Here is a 21679-nt window from a genome sequence, read left to right as displayed (position 1 = left end):
TCCGGAAGAGCGCAGCGCTACAGAGGAATCCTTTGTTCTGCCAAGCTTTCCCGTTTCCGTTACAGGTGTCGCAGTTGACGGAGCTTGAGTCTTTGCCTTAGCTAGTGCTTCGGCTTGCCTCGCCTTCTGTCTTTTTCGTTTGATCTGCCTTGCGGTTAGACCAACACCTGTGTTCGACTCTCCATTAACTTCGGTCTTTTTACCGGTACTTACCTGATTCACACCAGGTTTAACCGTTGTCAAAGACTTACTCGGTACCAGAGATCCGTCTGAGTCTACTGAGAGATTGTCCGCCATCTCCACATCCTCCACAACTTGTTCAGTTGCTTCAGATCGTTTCGACGACGGTATATCGCTCACACTCACTCGGATCTCCATTGGCATAGCCAATGTGCCATGTTTCACCACTAGTAGTGCGCTTCCTCCGGAACCCTGGGTGTCAGTTCCGGTCATAGGGGAATGTGGGGCTCGGGCCTGCACATCCGATGCCGGAGCCGTCGATTGCTCGACGGGAGGATTTCCCGAAAGTGGGTTACCTCGTGCAGAGAGATCCATGGTTAGCCTCCACATTGCAAGAGAGAAATGCATTTTATACCTCCTACCAGGTTGTCGGTACGGTACTCTCCACATAGTACTTGGGTGGCCACCAATTCCGCCGTTCCGCGGATGAGTGGATACCCAATTCCTATATGGAGCTACCCTCTTAGTTCGTGGTAAGTTAATCTCCCTAGCATGGGGTTAACTCACCACTTAAGCCTCATCCCCGCGGCAAGGAGACCAACATGACAAGGTATGGCAATGATGGCTTCTCCAAGTATTGACCATACCTCTGGGCACCTTATTTTTTGCTGTTTGATGCATTCCATACTGGCTTTAAAACTTGATTCGAAAGAAGTAATTTGTTTTGTATTGACAGTTTAGAGTTTCTGCCAATCAACCATTTAAGCTTTTTTGATTTTATGTCAATTTTGTTTGCTTTTATTTTAACATTTCCACCCATTTTAGCCTGATGCCCAATGTCATTCCTTAGTATTTAGCAGTGTTACTATAGGGTACTGTAACGGAGGATGTTTTCACCGGATAATAAGTAATCTTCTTACTGGTGAAGTCAACGTGTACTCTCGTTTAGTTTAAAGTTCCAGGTTTTAGTCCACATTATAATTTCATCTACCGGTGCTTGTAACTTCCGATTTGAATCGTGCTAGTTGTCGCCAACAGCTGGTATACATGTGTCAGTAAACATGGCTAATCTGCTTGTAGTAAAAACTGGTAAGTCTGCTGTATAGGGTAAATATAATACTGGTTCAAGAATGCTGCCTTGAGGTACACCCGCTTCGATTTTTTTAATGGTTGAGTAAGCCTGATTTCGTTTTATTCGAAAATACCTATCAGCAATATATGATTCGAGTAACTCGGTGTATTGATATGGCAACATCGGTTTTAGTTTGCAAATCAAGTCTTCATGCCACACTTTTTCGAATGCCTGAGCTACATCAAGAAATATTGTTGAACAAACTTGGTTGTTTTCTATAGCTTCTTCAGTGGTGTATATTAAACGATGTATCTGATCGATCGTGGAATATTAGTTGCTTATATTCAATTATGGTATTTTATTATGCTTTAGGCATTTGGAAAATAATTTTTTAGCAAACCGGCTGTGATTAATTAACCTGGACTTTTCTTTAATTTTAACTTTGAAATTTCCTTGGCGACATCATCAATTGTAAAATTTTCAATTTCAAGAGATTCTTGGACAGTGGGAGGAGGAGAGAAACTGTTTTCCTTTTCATCTGGTTTAAAGATGTTTTGAAGGCGTTGTGTGAATAACTCGGCCTTATCCAGATCGCTTTTTGCCCATGCTTGGTTATCACTAAGATGTTTGATTGGGGGATTGTGCAAGAATGGTCATTTCATGCAAGCCAAAGTTTTCCAGAGTGAGTAATCCGAAGTTTTCCTCGCAGATAAGTTTCACAGTTTTGTATTTAATGTTTTATTTTGGTGCTCTTGTTTTTGTTGCATTTCATCTCTTTGACCAACCTGTTTAATTCAGTTTTAAGAGATGGAGACCTGATTGTCTGCAATTTTTTCTAATTTTTCTATTATTAGTTGGAAATCTGTGTTGATAAATTTTTCGCTCAGTTAATGGAGTACTCAACCATGCAACATGTTGAATCTGTGTTGTCAACTTAGCTGTTTCGTCTTCAATTTCGTCGACATTGCTGATTTTGTTTGAAGTTTTTATATAGATGTCCAGTTTGCTTTTAAAAAATTTCAAATCTGTGAGTTTGTTTGAGAGATATGAATTCAATGATTCTGGTTTCATGAATATTGGCGAGTGGTCGGAGTTAAGATCTAAGCCATCTTCTAGAATTGTTATGTTATATGAAATTTTCTTTACTATAAAGAAGCCAATCAGATCTGCAGTTCTATTAACGTCTGATCGCCAGGAATTAGGATTGCCTGTTGAAAATACTTCCTATCCACATTCTTGTGTGGCTTTCTATAATTCCCAACCTTTAGTTGTTGTTAACCACAATCCCCAGTTCACATGTATCGCGTTGAAATCGCCGCCAATAATATATTAATTTAATTGCAACAGATGTTGCTTGAAACTCTGATGTGCTAAATTTTTCTTCTTCATGTTGTTCAATTTTTTTTTTTATGATAATAGCACTCCCGCCTCTTGCATTATTAAACGGATGATTTGATCAATACACATTACACCCTTTGAGGTCTACATAAGTTTGGGTAGTTAAATGAGTTTCAGATTTCAAACAAATATCAATTTTCTACTCTGTAAGTAAGAGCTTGAGCTCATCTTTGTGTTTAATGATGCCATTAGCGTTCCAGGCCATTGTCTTTATCTTATTTTGGGAATGTCAGTATGTTATTGAAATTTGCATCCTAGTTAGCACTATGTCATTTGATATTTTTCAGTCGAGCTTATCATTATACTCTATGGCACCATATTTCAAAGGCATCTAGTCGGTGTATGCTTGCAGTTTTCAACGTCCACGCCTCGCATTCCTATAACAGTTTCGACCATACATAGCATTTTAAAAATCGTGTCCTTAATTTAGCAGTTTCTATTCCACCGCTTATTTCATGCGTATTTGAAGTTTATTACTCTTTCTATTGTTTTATTTCCCATAGTTTGTCTCGCATTTGACTAGTCTCTACCGCTTTTATTTACAATAATTAAGCTAGTTTTTTCGATAACTCCCGCTGGTGGTTGGGGGAGCTTCGAGATGTAGAAGTTGAACAGAAAGGGAGAAAGGATACCACCCTGCGGTATACCTTGCTTAATCTTCCTCTGCTTTGATGTTTGATCTCGAAAAATCACTGACGAGTGACGACCGCTCAGGTAGTTTGCGGACCACCTCTTCAGCCCTGGCGGGAGTGTCGACTGATAAATATCAGCTAGTAGCGTGGAATGGCTGACTGTGTCGCAAGCCTTCTTCAGGTCCAACGCTACTAGGACAGCCCTCTCGCAGGGGCGGTTTTGGTTAAGCCCGCGGTTTATTTGGGCGTTAATGGCGGTGAGTGCAGTGGTGGTGCTGTGCACTCGTCGCAATCCGTGCTGATGTGGGGCTGGGGCCAGGTGTGTCGTGTAGAGTAGGAGTAGGAGGGCTTCAAGTGTCTTCACTACTGGGGAAAGGAGAGTTATCGCCCGATAAGACTCCCCTTGGTTGGCGGGTTTCCCAGGTTTCAGTAGTGGGACCATTCTCCCTGCTTTCCACTTGTCAGGGATGATGAGAGTGGCCAGGGACAAATTGAGGACCCTTGTGAGGAATCCTACTCCCAGGGGCCCAGATGCTTCAGCATCAGCGCGTTTAATCCGTCAGGGCCAATTTCTTTTGATGGGGGATGGCCGCCTGAACTTCTTCGCAGGAGCAAGCAAATGGCGGACTGTTGTATTGTGAGGATGCAAAATAAGTTTCCGGTTGAAGTAGCTCGCGCATCTCTTCGGGTCCGACGAAGTACAACCGTTGAAGGTGATAGCCACCTTGTCGTTGTGCTTCGTCGGGTTCGACAGGGACCTAACGGTGGACCAGAGCTTACTCACCCCAGAGGTGAGGTAACAGGTCTTCAGGTGCTCAACCCACTTGGCCCGCTTATGTTGATTTAGTTGCCGGATCTCCAAATTGAGATCCCTTATGCGGGGATCCCCGGGATCGGCCTGGCGTAGGTGGTCACGCTCGTTTGCTAAACTGGCTGCTTCGGCTGGGAAATGAGGATGGATGTCCTTATAACTTCCAGCTGGAATGAAGCGCGCCGCAGCAGCTGTGATCATCTTGCGGAATGCGCATTCGCCCACGCGCACATCAGTGGGCCTTTGCCTTTCATTTGATCTATTTTGCGTTCTACGCGACCGACGACCAATATCATTTCTTCGCGGACGTGGCATTTCTAAAATAAAGCGATGAAAATATAAGTAATATAAATTTCTTTTTTCTATTGTTGAAATTAAATTTCTAATTCTTTTGGCCGCATAAGTTGATTTCAAATAAGTTAAAACAAAATAATTGAAAAGTAATGAATTTAATCAAAAAAACATGAAAAACTCACAATGTGCATTACAATCGCTAACAACAACAACGAAACCACCATTTATTAATAGGACTATGAATAAGTTCGTGCGGTTTTTTTTCGAAATTTGAAACTTTATTGACGTAAAATGGTTACAAATTTAATATTCAAAATATTGTCCATCGCTTACTACTACTTTTTCCCATCTTTCTGGCAATTCACGGATTCCCTTTGTGAAAAATTCGGTCGGTTTTGCCGCAATCCACGAATCGATCCATTTTTTGACTTCATCGTAATTACGGAAGTGCTGGTCAGCCAGGCCATGTTGCATCGATCGGAAGAGATAGTAATCGGATGGCGCAAGGTCTGGACTATACGGCGGGTGGGGTAGGACATCCCATTTGAGCGTTTCTAAGTATGTTTTGACCACTTGTGCTGCATGTGGCCGAGCATTGTCATGTTGCAAAATAACTTTGTCGTGTCTATCGGCGTATTGCGGCCGTTTTTCTCGCAGTGCTCGGCTCAAACGCATCAATTGTCGTCGGTAGACATTCCCCGTAATCGTTTCATTCGGTTTCAGTAGCTCATAATACACAACACCCAGCTGGTCCCACCAGATACACAGCATAACCTTCAGGCCATAAATATTCTGCGCCGACGTCGATGTTGAAGCATGGCCAGGGTATCCATACGTTGCCCGACGTTTTGGATTGTCGTAATGGACCCACTTTTCATCGCCAGTCACAATTCGATGCAAAAAACCCTTTCTTTTGTGCCGTTGAAGCAGTTGTTCGCATGCCATAAAACGGCGTTCAACGTCTCTTGGCTTCAATTCATACGGCACCCAATGGCCTACCTTTCGGATCATTCCCATGGCTTTTAAACGTTTGGAAATGGTTGATTGATCAACTCCCAAAGTTTTTGCAACCTCTTCTTGCGTTTGAGCCGGATCTTGATCGAGCAATTCCTCCAATTCGGTATCCATGAACTTTGGCGGCGCACCCTCGCGTTCTTCGTCTTCCAAGCCAAAATCACCACTTTTAAAGCGTGCAAACCACTTCTGGCACGTTCGCTCAGATAGAGCATGCTCACCATAAACTTCCACCAAGATACGATGACTTTCGGCTGCTTTTTTCTTCATATTAAAATAATGAAGAAGAATTCCCCGCAAAAACACATTATTTGGCACGAAATTCGACATTTTCAAGTGTGGTAAAAATATTGTTGTTTACGCTTCAAATAAAAAACTTATACTGACGTTTGTGCCTTACGACAGTAGCTCTCCAATGAATGTTTGGAAATGTGGATCGATGGAATAATAATCAAGTTACGCCATCTGTTGTAAAACCGCACGAACTTATTCATAGTCCTATTATTTTCACTGATTATTAAAATTTTCCACACAATATATTTTATTTTTATAAATTTTTTCCCAAAAAAAAAACAACAATGAAAACGCACTTTAAAATTGTTGAGCACTCACCAAATGGTTTTGATACAGCTGATTATGTTGACCTCAGTATATCCAGTAAACAAACTGTGGTGAAAGTCCTTTATAAGGACCAAGTTTATAGTGGTGAAGTTTTAAGTACAACACAATTTTCTGTACTTTGGCAAAAATAAAGTAATCTTTAGTAATCATAAAAAAAAGTTACAAATTTTAGAGAAATTTCTTAAAGAAAAACTAATACATACATTTACTTGAATAAGTAAACACCAAAAGTATACTAAAAGGACTATTTAATGCGTTGTTTGATACAAATTTATATTATTGCTCAAAACCCTCTGCGCGCTGTCGCTGTCTTTTTGTTTCTGTATCGCATCGCGGTGAATTCACGTTTTTCAGAAAGTTGGCAACAGAAGAAAATTGAAGAAAGTACATATTTTGCTCATATTTGCTATTTTAGTTGTTAAATGAAAATGTGGCTTTGAAACTGCTTACACTCACAAAATAATCCAACTCTTTTAAACACACATACAAATATAATTATTTATTTTGGTTTTTCCACTCGTCAAAGCAGCACATAAGGTTGCATTATTTAATTATTACCTAACACTAACTTGTTCTCTTTTAACAATGATAATATTACTATGTGAAATCAAGTAAATATGCATTTTTGTATTATATCCTGAACATTTGTCTTCAGCCCTATACCAATGCTCGAACACTTGGAGCATGAATTTTACAGAAGTATTGTAACAGAAATCCCTGAGAGCGCTATTTTAGTTATACCTGCTTTTAGGCATTTATCTCGTAAACGTATGTTTGCCCATATAAAATTGTCTACCTAAATGCATGAAAAAAGTGTTAGCATAACTTTTTCGAGTATATGTACATACAGGAGGATTTATTTTTTACATTTTGCTCGTCGTCTTTCGCGTTTTCTTTTCTTGGTTTTAGACATTCACCACAAAAAAATTACTCAAACCCATGAACAAAGTTATACTAATAGAAACCTGATCTTAATACTCGAGCTACCATCAAAATGACACATTTTATTTTTTAAAAGAACATTTATGGCGACTGTCGATCCATATTGATGGATTTCAAAAAATGTATGGATTCAACCGCTGCATAATTTCGTATATTTTAAATCCATCTAAACTTTTACATTTGCGCATTCATATATATGTATTTAACATTTAATTTAAGTAAACGTTTCAACATTTGTCCAAAAACTTTGAACTTCGAAAAAAAGAGGAAATGGAATCAAATATATTTAACGAATTTTTAATTATTTTATCTAAATCATAAAACGTTCGAGCTTCATGCTCCAAATATTTTTCCAGTTTAAAAAAAAGCAATGTGCTTTGATGCCGCGTCACGCATGCATAAAAAGGAAAGAAAAGAGAGGGCAACTATTGCGTTACGAATAATACAGTCGCATACGTCACTCGACATCGAAACAATGTTATTTATGTCTGTGTATATTCTATTCATTTGCGTGTATTCTCATTCCGTATACGTAATGCCCGTATAAGGGAAACACGCAAATATTGTATTTTTCACACTTACACAATGCACGCATACTTTTACCGATTTCTTTAAAACTTCACATAAACTATCTATGGACCAATACCAATGATCTGTGAAAGTTCGATTGAAATCGGTGAATGCGTTTAGGCGTGAATCGGCGACTAGCGAACACAAAAAAACGTCTCCATTTTTATATATAAGATTTCTTTATTCCTTATTTAAGCGCTTTGGCATAAACAATATTTTTTGTTTTTCTATTTGTTTTTGAGTAAATATATTACGTTGTTGGCTTCCCAACACGTGAACAGCCAACGTATAGTTGACCATGGGTGAATACTGGTTCTTCTAAATGCATCCCGCATATTTCTAAAGTTTGCTCTTGTGATTTATTGATAGTTATTGCAAATGCTAAACGAATGGGCAGTTGCAAACGCTTGTATTCAAATGGCAATTCAGGTGGAGTCATTGGTATTCTCGGTATTAGAACGTCTTCATTCTTGAATTTGCCAATTAAAATAGTTGCTTCGATAACATTATTCATCAATCAAGTCTAGTTCCGTTACATAATTTTAGATGATTAATATTCCGAAGCATAATAATGGTTGCACCAACTTTTAATTGCAAATAATATGGCGGAAATCCAGATATATCCAATAAATTCAAAAATTCGGTTGGATAGTTAACTACTTGATCTTGGTCGATAATTGTGTCAACAGGCCGGTATACAACAGTATCACCAGGTATTTTATCCGAGATATCTGCATTTATCTCCTTAACATCTTTATTCGTACCAGCTAATATAGCTCGTTCACTTAGCCAATTGTCATTCTTGTAATTTTGTGTTATGTCGGGAAAAACCTTTTGCACCAAATCGCCCTTTGATTCTGCTATTTGACAAAAATGATCTGGAAATTCAAATAAGCCATTATCATCAATAGGAATTTGTTCATTGCCAATTTGTAACCACTGCTTTGAAAAAACTTCAGCACTTGAATCATTTTGGAGTTGAACGCGAACATTTGTGTTTAGTGTTAATTTCGTCACATATCGCCACAAATTAGATGCTTTCAAGCACGCATTCAATTCATCAGCTGGGGTTGATCGCGGAATAACGGGTAACGTTTGTCTAAAATCACCAGTTAATAAAATCAATTCTTCATTAACTTGTAAGTTTCATTTGAACATTCGGATTTCACATTAAATTCTCAAATTTCGTAAGAAATTATTCACTGTTCCAAAATCCACTCCAAAAAAACTCAAAAAAAATTTGTACACTTTGCACTTACGTCTTCTCCTTATGGCGTCCAAATCAAAAGGAATATTGACACATTGTAACTCACACTGTCAATTTGACAGTTCAGTTCCGCCCCAAGAGTTAAAAAAGTAAACGACATTACGGCTGGTTCAAAAGAACGCTGTACGCGTTGCCAGTGTTCCGAATTACAACCAAACTTTACGAAACCCATTTTCAATACTTACTTAACAATGTGTGTAAGTTTAGTTTAATTCGGTGCAAAAACACGGCGGGTCCACGTTTTGGCATATATTTCGAGACCCTAGTCATCAAAAGGTATGAAAATTACATCGTATTAAAGCACTTATTAACAGCTTTCATTTGATACCCATATTGTACATATACAACCAAAGGTTACCCGGGTCCACGTTTTGACCTTTATCTCGAGATCCCAGTCACGGAGCGGCATGAAAAATACTCTGTACTAAAGCATTCACCAACAGCTTCAATTTGATATCCATATTATACAAACACATCCTAGGGTCCACGTTTTGGTCTCCATCTCGAGACCCTAGTCACGGAGCGGCATGAAAAATACTCTGAACTAAAGCATTCACCAACAGCTTCAATTTGATATCCATATTATACAAACACATCCTAGGGTCCACGTTTTGGTCTCCATCTCGAGACCCTAGTCACGGAGCGGCATGAAAAATACTCTGAACTAAAGCATTCACCAACAGCTTCCATTTGATACCCATATTGTACATACACATCCGAAGGTTACCCGCGTCCACGTTTTGACCTATATCTCGAACCGTATCCACCAATGGTATCCAAACTATACGGAAACCATCTTCAATACCTTCTTAACAATGTGTGTAAGTTTGGTTTAATTCGGTGCAAAGACACGGCCGGTTAGCGAACACACACAAAAAGTTGACTTTATTTTATATATGTATAAGACTAGCAAACCCGGCCCGCTTCGCTGGGCACACTAAAATAGAATAGATATCGTTTAGAACAGAAAAGATATGGTTTTCATATTATTTATTTCTTTATTCTTTATTCAAGCGACTTGGCATAAACAATATTTTTTGTTTTTCTATTTGTTTTTGAGTAAATATATAATGTTGTTGGCTTCCCAACACGTGAACAGCCAACGTATAGTTGACCATGGGTGAATACTGGTTCTTCTAAATTCATCCCGCATATTTCTAAAGTTTGCCCTTGTGATTTATTGATAGTTATTGCAAATGCTAAACGAATGGGCGGTTGCAAACGCTTGAATTCAAATGGCAATTCAGGTGGAATCATTGGAATTCTTGGTATTAGAAATAGTTGCTTGGATAACATTATTCATCAATCGTTTGACTACTTCATTTTGTTCTTGACGTTCTTCTGATGTCGCGTTATTCCGGGAATTTCTCATGCGCCTATTATTAATTGTCGAACGACCAATATGATTACGTGATTGTCTTGGCATTTGTACTATAATAAACATGATTGTAATTATGGTATTCTGAGATTTTAAAACATGTTTTTTTTTTCAATTTTGTGGATTATATTTTCGATGCATATGTGTTTAAAAGCCCAAGTCCACATGGTCAGGATTATTTTATTTTGTTATGATTTTCTTAAACCATCTCTTTTCTTCTGAAAATTGTTGACAATTTGCATGATAAGACTATTAATTTTTTCATCAAAGTTTCGGATTTTTCGTGGTCTTCTTTTTCATCCTTTAACAATTTCTTTTGTTTTTTCATTTTTTTTTTACCATTTTTTTCACTCATGGCGTATCGTAGCTTATCGCATATGAACCGAAAAACTAAATCCACAAAACATAATTTCATTTGAACATTCGGATTTCACATTAAATTCTCAAATTTTTCAAAATTCACAAAAAATGTTTACACTTTGCACTTAGGTCTTCTCCTTATGGCGTCCAAATCAGAAAGAAATATTGACACATTGTAACTCACACTGTCAATTTGACAGTTCAGTTCCGCCCCAAGAGTTAAAAAAGTAAACGTCATTATGGCTGGTTCAAGAGAACGCTGTACGCGTTGCCGGTGTTCCGAATTACAACCAAACTTTACGAAACCCATTTTCAATACTTACTTAACAATGTGTGTAAGTTTGGTTTAATTCGGTGCAAAGACACGTCGTGTCCACGTTTTGGCATATATTTCGAGACCCTAGTCATCAAAAGGTACGAAAATTACACCGTATTAAAGCACTTATCAACAGCTTTCATTTGATACCCATATTGTACATACACAACCAAAGGTTACCCGGGTCCACGTTTTGACCTATATCTCGAGACCCCAGCCACGGAGCGGCATGAAAAAAACTCTGTACTAAAGCATTCACCAAAAGCTTACATTTGATATCCATATTGTACAAACACATCCTAGGGCTACCCGGGTCCACGTTTTGGCCTATATCTCGAGACCGTAATCACGAAACGGTATAAAAACTACCCTATACTATAGAAATCATCAACAGCTTCCATTTGATACCCATATTGTACACACACATTCCAGGGTTACCCGGGTCCCCGTTTTGGCCTATCTCTCGAGACCCTGGTATCCGACTCTTAAAATTTCAAAACAAAAACATTCTCCACATGTGTCTCTTCAATGTGGCAAAGTTTGGTTAAAATCGGTTGAGCCATTCTCCGTAAAGTTCATCACAACGCGAAAAACGGCTCAATTTTTATATATATAGAGTATCCTATATTACTTCTAACACCTCCAAAAACATGTGTACAAAGTTTCATAATAATCGGTTAAGTAATTTTTGCGGGAAAGCGTAACAAACAAACTTACATTCACATTTATAATATTAGTAGGGATATAAGATAAGATTTCAGATGGCAAGCGGAAAGAAACATTTAACCTGGACGGAGAAAGACGAGCAGCCGCTAGTATTAATACACGACCGAAATTTCATTAATTGTTTTGATATTGCAGAGCAGTTTGAGAAATAGCAATGCATTTTTTTTTAATAAGTTATTATGTTTTAGTATCAGTGGATCTAATACCTGTATTTGTCGCCTGTGATCCATCCTTTACTGACAAAACTATCCAGTAAACAAATCAGCTCTTCATTAATCCTCATGAAATCTCTGTCATTCTACAATACTAATCAAAATTACCTGCGCCAGTAATCCCTATTAATGCAGCCGTCTGTCTAAGCTATAAGATAGAACGAAAAATTTCGTCAAAAGCTTTGGAAAAGTTAGTTATCGATATCATAATATGTATTCTAGATATGTAGCGGAACTGAGACTCCTCGCAATCTTCTTAAATACAGTCAAAAATTCGTCAACCGACTTTGCTTCTGAAATGAAATTCAAATGTATTTTTTTCTTTTCAGTCTTTATCGACGCTAACTTGTACAATGTAAAGGCGTTTCCAATTGGAGGTGTAATTTTTATACTTAAAGAAAAATGCTATTTTTTAGTATAAATGATCGGATGTTTATTGCATTATAAAAGAAGAAGGTATGCCGTTAATAGTGGAAAATAACATCAGGCAAATGACCACCCCGACCACGCTTACAGGACAATATCCTTTTCATGAAATTTTCCATAACCGAATTGCGAAGTGGCTGCCCTATGTCCTCGAAAGCCTCACGAATTCCATCTTTGAGGTCTTGAATCGACCCTGGGCTATTCTCTTTCTCGTGGCCCCGAAGAAAAAAGTCGCAAGGTGTTAAATCACAAGAGCTCGGTGGCCAATTGTGATCACCTCTTCGAGAGATAACACGGTCCGGAAACATTTCCCGTAAAAGATCAACGGTTTCGTTGCTTGTGTGGCACGTAGCGCCATCTTGTTGACGTTTCCCAGATCAATACCATCCGATTCCAGCACTAAAAATCGTTAATCATCTCTCGACAGCGATAGATAACACCTGTTTTTGCCCTGTCTAGTGCACCGTATCCCACCCCCAATCTCTCGTCACAGGAGCAATCCCTTGCAGCACGTTTGCTCCAAATACTTCTCTTCAGGGCTGGTGTCGAACCGAACCCTGGACAAGAGGTATTTGACAGCTGCATCTGCCACAAACGGCTCCACCCGAACTCCACCTCGGTTAGGAGCAATAAGTGCAACGGTGGTGCCATCTTAAGATCTGTTCAGGCCTTAAGACTCAAAGGGAGTGGTCCACAAGATATGTGGCCACGTGTTGCTCCCGCCACCAGGCGGCCCCTGCCTCAACGGCGCTACCATCCTCAGTGCCGGCACTTCAAACTGCCGCCACCAACAAAACCTCAACGGTAAGGAGCCCTCAGGCGCAACACAACTCCCCCACTGAGCCATAACCCTCCTGCTCCTACCCCAGTGCGGGGACAAACCAGCAGCTCTTGGTCCCCAGAACCGTCTGCTCCGTGTGTCAGACCAGGGTCCCTCGGAACCTGACAACAGTCCAGTGCAGTTCTTGCAATGGCTGGTACCACTTTCAAAGGTGGTCTGGCCTGAACACCACCCGTGAGTGGACACGCGACTTCGTTGCCCCCTGCTGCAGAGCTCTGCACCCGCAACCGCCCCTGCGACGCGGTCGTCCGTCAACGTCAGCACAGCAGGACCAACGCAGACAACCCCACGCGTCCCTCACCCGCCGAGTTACGATCACACTCCCGAGGAGTTTTAAACTCTTACAACTGAACTGCAACGGACTTACGAGCAAGGTCGACGAGATAGTTGACTTCATGAGCCGACACAGTGTCAAAATAGCTGCGGTTCAAGAGGCAAAACCGCACCTTGATTACCAGGGACGGCTACAACGTGGACAGAAAGGATCGCGAGCGAGAACACGGTGGAGGCTTAGCGTTTATAGTCCACCATACAGTGCAGTATCGTCTCATCGATGAAGGCATCGACCGCAGAGACAGGGCCTTAGAATGTCAAGGGATAGCTGTCTGGTCAGGCGATGCCGAGCTCGAAATCTATAATATTTACATACCCCCTGTCACCTGCTGCCCGGCAGGGTATCACCCTGATATTGGTGCGCTTGGCGACCTATGCTATCACTTGCATCAGACCACTTGCCCATTATCATCTCGATCGAGAAACCTGCCGACTTTGTTTCCGCGGATCACCGGTCATACATCAACTTCAACAAAGCTGATTGGACCAGATTCGCAGAATTTACTGAAGACATCTTCGCCACTCTCCCCATCCCCACCGATGTGCGCACAGGCGAACGCGCATTCCGCAAGTCGGTCACAGCGACCGCGGTTCGCTTCATTCCCGCTGGAAGGATCCGGGACATTCGTCCTAATTTCTCAGCTGAAGCAGCTGTTCTGGCGAACGAGCGTGATCGCCTACGCCAGGCCGATCCCGGGGATCCCCGCATAAAGGATCTCAATTTGGAGATACGGCAACTGGTAACCCGAAATAAGCGGAACAAATGGGAAGAGCATTTGAAGTCCTGCAACTTCACCTCTGGTGAAAGCAAGCTCTGGTCCACCGTAAGGTCCCTGTCGAACCCGACGAAGCACAACGGCACTGTGGATATCACCTTCAGCGGTCGTGCTTAATCGGATCCGAAAAGATGCGCGAGCTATCTTAACCGGCTACTTATTCTGCATCTTCCGGCCGACAGATCCAAACGTAGTGCTACCAGACGGCTGCACAAACTGACATACAACAGTGCGCCACTTGCTTTCTCCAGGGATGATGTTCAGGGCGCCATCAAACTCATGAAAACATCCAAAGCCATTGGCCCTGACGGACTAAACATGCTGATGCTGAAAAAGCTGGGTCCATTGGGAGTAGAATATCTCACCAAGGTCTTCAACTAGTCTTCGGCCACTCTCATCATTCCTGATATGTGGAAATTAGGGAGAGTGGTCCCACTACTGAAACCTGGGAAGTCCGCCAAGGGGAATCTTATCGTCCGATAACTAACACTTAAAGCCCTCCTACTCTCACTTTTCACGAAACACCTGGCCCCAGCCCCACATCAGCACGGTTTCCGTCGAGTGCATAGCACCACCACTGCACTCACCGCCATAAACGTCCAGACAAACCGCGGGCTTAACCAAAACCGCCCCTGCGAGAGGACTGTCTTAGTAGCGTTGGACCTGAAGAAGGCTTTCGACTCAGTCAGCCATTCCACGCTGCTAGATGATGTTTATCAGTCGACACACTTTTAGTTGAGTATTCACCTGCATTCTTTTGTTTTCATATTGGTCAACTAAGTTTTTCCATGCTTGTATGAAACCAGCTTCTCTATTTGCTTCTCGTGCTTCGCTTCGGGTGTTTCGGTTGAAGTGGAAGAGTCTTTCCACGTTACTTATCCTTGGTTCTGGTACTTGTAACTCTGCCTTGTTCCCAGTAACTAACAAGCCACGCTGTTCTAACTCTTTCTTAAGCTGTTGCACTTCGAGTTCGCCTAACTTTGCCATTTTCACGATCATGTCCTTGGGACATAATTCAATAATCCCAGTTCTGTCAGCAATTGTTACAAATTTACTTACGTTAAAATTCAAAGAAATCTCTTACAATATCTCTGTTAGTTCGATCACTATATTGTTGAATAAACCACAAAAAATAATGGTAACACACTTGCTTTACCTTATTTCCATCACTTTACTTTTAAATGTACACGTTCAGCTATTACTTTTCGTTTTTTCGATGACAAGTTCAACTATCTAATTGAGAACCCTATGCGCATGCACCTCGGCTTATATAATATATAATGAGCTTAATAGCTATCGTAGTTTCAATATCTGGTAGCTCGTATCTTTTGGCGAGTTCTGTTGTAGCAACAGCTGTCGTCTTCATCTAATTCATATAACGGTAGACCCAGAAAGCGTGCACTGCAGTCGGTTCCCAAAACCTCGCGATTGTAACACTATTATTAAATTGAGCGTGTGAACATAAAGAAAATTGATTAAGCATTAAAATTAAACAAACAAAGGAAAATATTGCCATTAGTTTGTGACTTCTATTTAGCAATCTAATGATTGAAGCCAGATGAAATATAAAGATACATTTGTCTGAAGTGGAATTGTAGCATAAGGTCCCATAAAATAGGATCTTAAAAATGGCAAAATTGAGTGAAATTAAGATTCTGCAACTTAACAAGTTGAGCTGCGATCACGGCTGCGCGAGACTATGGGGCAGAGGACGTCAATGTAGACTACGACCAAAGTGGAAGAGAAGTCATAGCGTCCAGAATCATCACCTTGAACGTGCTGATGGCTGCACTATCAGAAATGTCGTCAGGAATATCATTGCAAATATCATATACCATCAATATCATTAACATTCGTACTGTGTGTATCGGACGTGCTTTACTGTCGATCCGTGTTTATAAAAGATTTTTCAACGAATTCAGAGTGCATTATTGCTAAAAAAGAGATAAAGCATCATAGCAAATTGCATATAAACAGCAAATTGCGTCATCAAGTGAAAATCGATAAACCAAATCATATTTAAATTAAAAAAAAAAAAGAAAACTAAAACCAAACAATGTGGCTAATAAAATAAATATGATACGTTACCCCCCTGGGAAAGAACTTGATCAACAAGTGAGACTAAAACTTTTACTCCGCAAAGAGTAACGCTTCAAGCCGATAACTCAAATGCGTAGTACAAAACGGATCAAAAGCAAACGGGTCAATGCAGTTAGATCCCACAAGCTTCAAAAACAGTATCCGCTCTACATTATCACAATGTAGCGCAGAGAGTATGAGTTATACTGATTCCACTACCAAACCAAATTTATCAATCACCAACAATTTATTCAGCTCCTGTTCTTCAAATGATACAACAACAACAACTGCCTCAGCACAACTTACAGCTAGCAACCCATTTGCCTAGCTCTACGTAATCCGCTACAATAAAAGATCAACCTATAACTAAAAGAGAAACTCACCTATAAAGATCTGAACCTCGAATACCATTAACAAGAAACTTATAGCGTTTTCTTTCCTACATGAAAATGTTGCCCTGTGCTGCCACTTTCGAATTTTGTGTTCTTTTGTAAAATGAATGCAATCTTCCCAAGGGGCAGCTTTATCGTTTCTCCAAGGGCAAACCTAAAAAAATGTGAAAGTGCAACATTTCTTGCCCTCTCTGGTATCGACGGTGGAGATAATTGCCCTATTAATCAGCTGATCAGTAACAAAAGTAGCCCCTTATTTGACTCTTTCTTGCTCACATTAATCGGCTGTGTCCGAGCCGCACAGATAAAGTCTACACATTTTTGACATTTCATTTTAGCAGTCGTGAATTGAAAAAGCGAAAATTTAGATTATACATAGAACTATTAAAATATTGTAGCTGCCCGTGATATTTGCAAATTGAAATTAGTAAAATCAGTAAAAGAAATTGTATTTTGTCTGGTAAATGTGTTTGCGCGAAAATATTGAGTTTACACATAGTTACCTCCATACAAATAATTGGTGTCATAGGTGGAAGAACATTGTTAGCCGGGAAATGGAAAAACGGTACTTGATTTTAGCAAACAGTTTAATAAATGACCTCCTGGAGTCGTCGTCCTCTTCTTCAGATGACGAGGAACTCGGCGTACTTTTAAATCCAAAAATTAACTGCTTACGCGTAAATGACTTTGCAAATGAAGTAGTCAACTTGTACACAGGCCGCGAGGTAATTTTTTCATAGGTGCACGGTTTAGTTTTCGCATACCAAGTTTCAGGAAAGATGCATACTATGAAGAATGGTGTTAACGCTTTTTCTTTTTTCTGGGTTGAGTTTCTTGAAGATCTCTCGCCCATTTCCGCTTACCGCTCTCAAACTAGTGGGCAAAATATTAGACACCATTTCAATAATTCTGTTCAGTGCTTGTTTATATACTGTATGTTTTTATAATTTATTAACATTTACAGTTTAAGGCGGAAGTCTTCTGTGACAAGGGAAAAAACAGGCTTATTTTCCGGATTTTATTTCTAACAAAATATTGCTCGTACATAAAATCTATTTAAACTCTTATCTTTATTATATATTTAAGTTTTTGAAAAAAAAATTTTAAGTCAAAATATTCAAAATGGCCGCTGTGGCACTTCTGCAAGCGCAGGTCCGCTTTTCTTAGGTGCCTAAACGGTGTACATGAAATCTTACGTTTCGGTGATCTAAAACAAAAAAAACAAAATATTGTTATCATATACATAGTATTGACTCTCGTCTGACGTAGGATTATGTCGATAAAAAATTTTGGCGTTGAAAAAAAAATTCTTGAAATTTTTTTCTTTTTTTTACTATTGTTTATAACAATTTAACAAATAACGATATCAAAAAAATCCTATGTCAGACGAGAGACACTATTACAGAGAATATATAATTAAATTTTTAAGCTGATTCATTTATCAGAACTCGAGATATCGTGTACACCGTATACAAAAACTTAGTTTCGAGAAAAATGCGTTTAAAGTTTCAGTATAGCAGGTACGCGCTTTGGAGCGCTTCGGGAAAAGGTCGAAATTTCAATGAAGAAAAATTTAGCCAGCTGTAACACATATTGTACCTTATTTAAGAGGGTTCAAAGTATTTTTTAAGCTAATAAAAAAAAAATCGATTTTTTGAAAAATTCACAGTAGACTTCCCCCTTAAACAAAATTTTCACATTGAGCGTGAAAGTGCGAATGATTTAATCGCAAAATACACAAACAGCTCGTACTATATAAGGAGGAGCTATGAAGGAGGGAGACCACAAGCAACGCCAAACACACACGTGTTATTGTTTTTATGGTAACAATGGAATGACTCCAATGTGTGTGAATTTAATTCATATAATTTTCTTATGTAGGTTTTGCTGCAATAAAACTACCTACAGGTTAGCAACCTGTTTAATGTGTCATATTCTTGTGCCCATAACGTGATAAACAATGTTCTGTCGTTTCTGGTTGGACTTTCACCAGACATCATAAAATTCCCTCAAAGTGCTACTGAAAAAGAGATTATATCAAATGAGTTTGCGGCAATCTCTGGTTTTCCTAACGTATTAGGCTGCTTTGACGGAACCTACATTTCGACAAGGGCGCCGAAAAAAAAAAATCGTTCAACCTATATAAATAGGCATGACACAATTGCCATGACTATGAAGGGTATATGTGATGCAAATATAAAATGTTAGGATGTTTTCACTGGCGTGGCGAGTAAAGTGTACGACTCGCGTGTGTTGAAGTTATCTTTCATTGGTAAAGAACTTCCAAAGCTATGTTTACCAAAATATCATGTGTTAGGGGATTCTGCATATCCGATCCGAAATTATTTGGTTACGCCGTATAGGGATTACGGGAATTTAACTAAGCAAGAAAAGAGATACAATTACAAATTTAGTCAAACACGGGTCCGAATTGAAAACGCCTTTGGATTGTTAAAATGTCGTTTCCGGCAACTTATGCGATTAGATTTTCATGAAGAATTTTATACTAGCATGCTGCGTACTTCATAATATTTGCATAGACAAACAAGATTTTATAGAGAAAAAAGAATACTGCGTTGATCCTGCTTCCGTTCAGGAACAACATTTTCCTTTCGAAGTAAGCGACACTGTTCTTACTGAGCTGGGCGAAATTAAAAGAAGCCAAATAAAGTCATTTTTTTGACATGTTTTTTTAAAGTAAGTACCTAAATTTGTTTATGAAACTCGGAAATTTTCTACTTAGCAACATTGAATAGGTTAGTTCAAAAACAGTAAATGTTAAAAATTAACGTTCCGAGGAAATCAAAAAATTATTTTTAACTTCGTTCGGCATTTCCCCTTATTTGTACAATATTAACAGCTAAGTAACGTTTTAAGGCCAGTCAATGAAGAGACCAAATATGTAAAATTTTGGACTAGCACAGTTTTCGAACGCACTAATTGCACACATCTCGTACCTTGAAAGAAACTTCAATAAATATTAAAAAACTACTTTTTCTTTTGTTTTATATATTGTATTTATTGAAAATAAGGCAGATCATAATTATTTGCTTCGAGCAGGTACAAAGTAAAAAATAAATAGGCGAAACGTTGGACCAGGAACGAAAGGCACTTCCTCCCATTTTATACTAAATTACAGAAGCCTGCAAAACCAAAATATTTCAATTAACATTTAATGCATCATAAGCAGCATACACAATTCAAACCGGCTTTAATAACTTACCTCACACGCCCACAGCTTCAAGCTGGTTTGTTTTCACTGATGCACTTTTCCAAAAGGCTTTCGATTCTTGCAGCTTTCTCCATTTTTTCCTTGTGTCGCTTCTCTCTGGCTTCCTCCTTCGTAGCAGCAATTTCTAACATATTTTCTTGCAGCGTTTTTTTCTTTCTTTGCTTTTGTACGAGCTCTTTTTTTATTATACATTGGCTACTTATTTTTACAGCCGGCTCAATGGAATCATCTATTTTGCATGTTTTTTCGAGCTCTTCTTCAAACTGTAGCTTTTGGCGTTTTGCACCTGAGGTCCTGTTATTTTCCACCGCCACTTTTTTACGTTTCATTATGGTCTTATACCTTTCTTCACACTGCTTCCAACTTTTCCCATCGAACTCTGCACCAATTTTCATCCACATGTCCTTTTTTGTCTTTAACTGCTTGAAGGGACCAATGTCCGGCAAATAGGAGGCGTATTTATCCAGCAGAAGTCTCGTTTCGCCTTCCGTCCATACTACCAAAAAGGATCGTTTAAATAATTAGCATTTTTCACTTTTTCACATTTGATAGAAAAGTCAAGACATTCTCATTTTACCTGTAACTGTTTTGCTGCTAATAGGACTTTCCTCATTAGCTAGCATTCCTTTATTTTTTTATTTTAAACTGTCCACCAAAAATTTCTGCAATTCGTTGTCCGATTAGCGCGCGAAAAAACAGCTGATTGCATTTCAGGGTTACAGTTTGTGTTCTTTTATAAATGTGAAGGGCTGCACTAAACCTTAAAAATGGAGGCAGTTTTACAGGGTGAAGTGCGACTTTGAAAAACTTTTGCACGTCGGCATGGCAACATTTTTGCGTAGAAACGAAAACGCTATTAAGAAAACATCAACCCTGAGCCAAAGTACCAAATTACTGGATGAGTGGAACTTCTACAAACAAATTTGCAACATTAGATGTGAATGATGAATACAACTTACTTAAACTCCAACCAGTGGGCAAATTAACGATACTCTGTCACAAAATTTAAATAAAGACGATAAAGAAAAATAATAATAAGCGTCCTCCAATATATCTTCAAGGTGTAATCTTCTATAGTATTATTTTAAAACATGGCGCTTATTCTGACTAAACTACGATATGTACAGATATGAAAAATATATCAAAAGAAAGGTTTTGATGAGCATATTTCCGGAAAATTATAAAACCTAAAATTGGTTAATTTGTTCATGAAATATTTGCGTATAAAGTTATCAAAATTTTCATATTGATAACAGCGATGTCTATGCAAAGCGGGATGACACACAAATATACGCATATATATGAGTACGTTTGCTTTGTTTAGCTCTCTTTCTAATGAGCACAGCATTGTATACATTTGGACTATCAATAATTGTTTTGTTTTGTTCTCTTTACTAATAAATATGTATTCATGAACATAGTCCCAACGGGTGCAGCGAATTTTTTTCAAAATTTTGTTGTGATGGCAATAATTGGTATGAATTGACAATTGACTTGAAATTTGTCAATTCACTTAAAGCAACGGTAACAGTGTAAATTGGAAAGAGTTTTGGACAGACGCAAAATAGAATTTATTTTAAGAAAAAAGTACATCAATATTTAATTTTAAAATATGCCCAGAGGACGACCAAGAAGAGTTCGTAGAAGAGTTCCTACTTTAAGTGGAAGAATAGAGCAGGTAAGTAAGTGATAAATGTTTGAAACGTCACGTATTGGATATGATTGGTAGAAGCATCCACTTTTGTTTTCGTTCATATATGGTACAATTGAACTACAATATATAAACGTATGTATGTATTTAAAAATT

The 21679-nt window shown here is 38.9% G+C and overlaps 1 protein-coding gene and 1 pseudogene across 1 annotated transcript; one reads left to right on the top strand and one right to left on the bottom strand.

Annotated features, from left to right (window-relative positions):
• Positions 1-18536: 18536 nt before the first annotated feature.
• LOC128869778 (putative nuclease HARBI1) lies at positions 18537-19378 on the top strand (annotated as a pseudogene).
• Positions 19379-19662: 284 nt separating this feature from the next.
• Positions 19663-20553, bottom strand: LOC128869147 (uncharacterized). Its single transcript, XM_054111638.1, has 3 exons — positions 20450-20553; positions 19864-20368; positions 19663-19783 (listed from the first exon to the last, which is right to left on the bottom strand). Exons 1-2 carry the CDS (start codon positions 20493-20495, stop codon positions 19881-19883), a joined length of 534 nt encoding a protein of 177 aa, XP_053967613.1. The 5' UTR covers positions 20496-20553; the 3' UTR covers positions 19663-19783; positions 19864-19880.
• Between the last annotated feature and the right edge of the window lie 1126 nt (positions 20554-21679).

Source organism: Anastrepha ludens, chromosome X, assembly GCF_028408465.1.
Source record: "Anastrepha ludens isolate Willacy chromosome X, idAnaLude1.1, whole genome shotgun sequence".
NCBI lineage: Eukaryota > Metazoa > Arthropoda > Insecta > Diptera > Tephritidae > Anastrepha > Anastrepha ludens.
The sequence above is the reverse complement of the archived record's forward strand: the minus strand, read 5'-3'. Positions and strand labels throughout refer to the sequence as shown.

What these genes read in the sequence shown, in the direction of transcription:
- LOC128869147 (XM_054111638.1), bottom strand. Translation starts at nt 20,495, where the DNA reads ATGCTAGCTAATGAGGAAAGTCCTATTAGCAGCAAAACAGTTACAG. An exon ending in TAGCAGCAAAACAGTTACAG is followed by an intron (nt 20,369 to 20,449) that starts GTAAAATGAGAA and finishes CCTTTTTGGTAG; the next exon opens with TATGGACGGAAGGCGAAACG.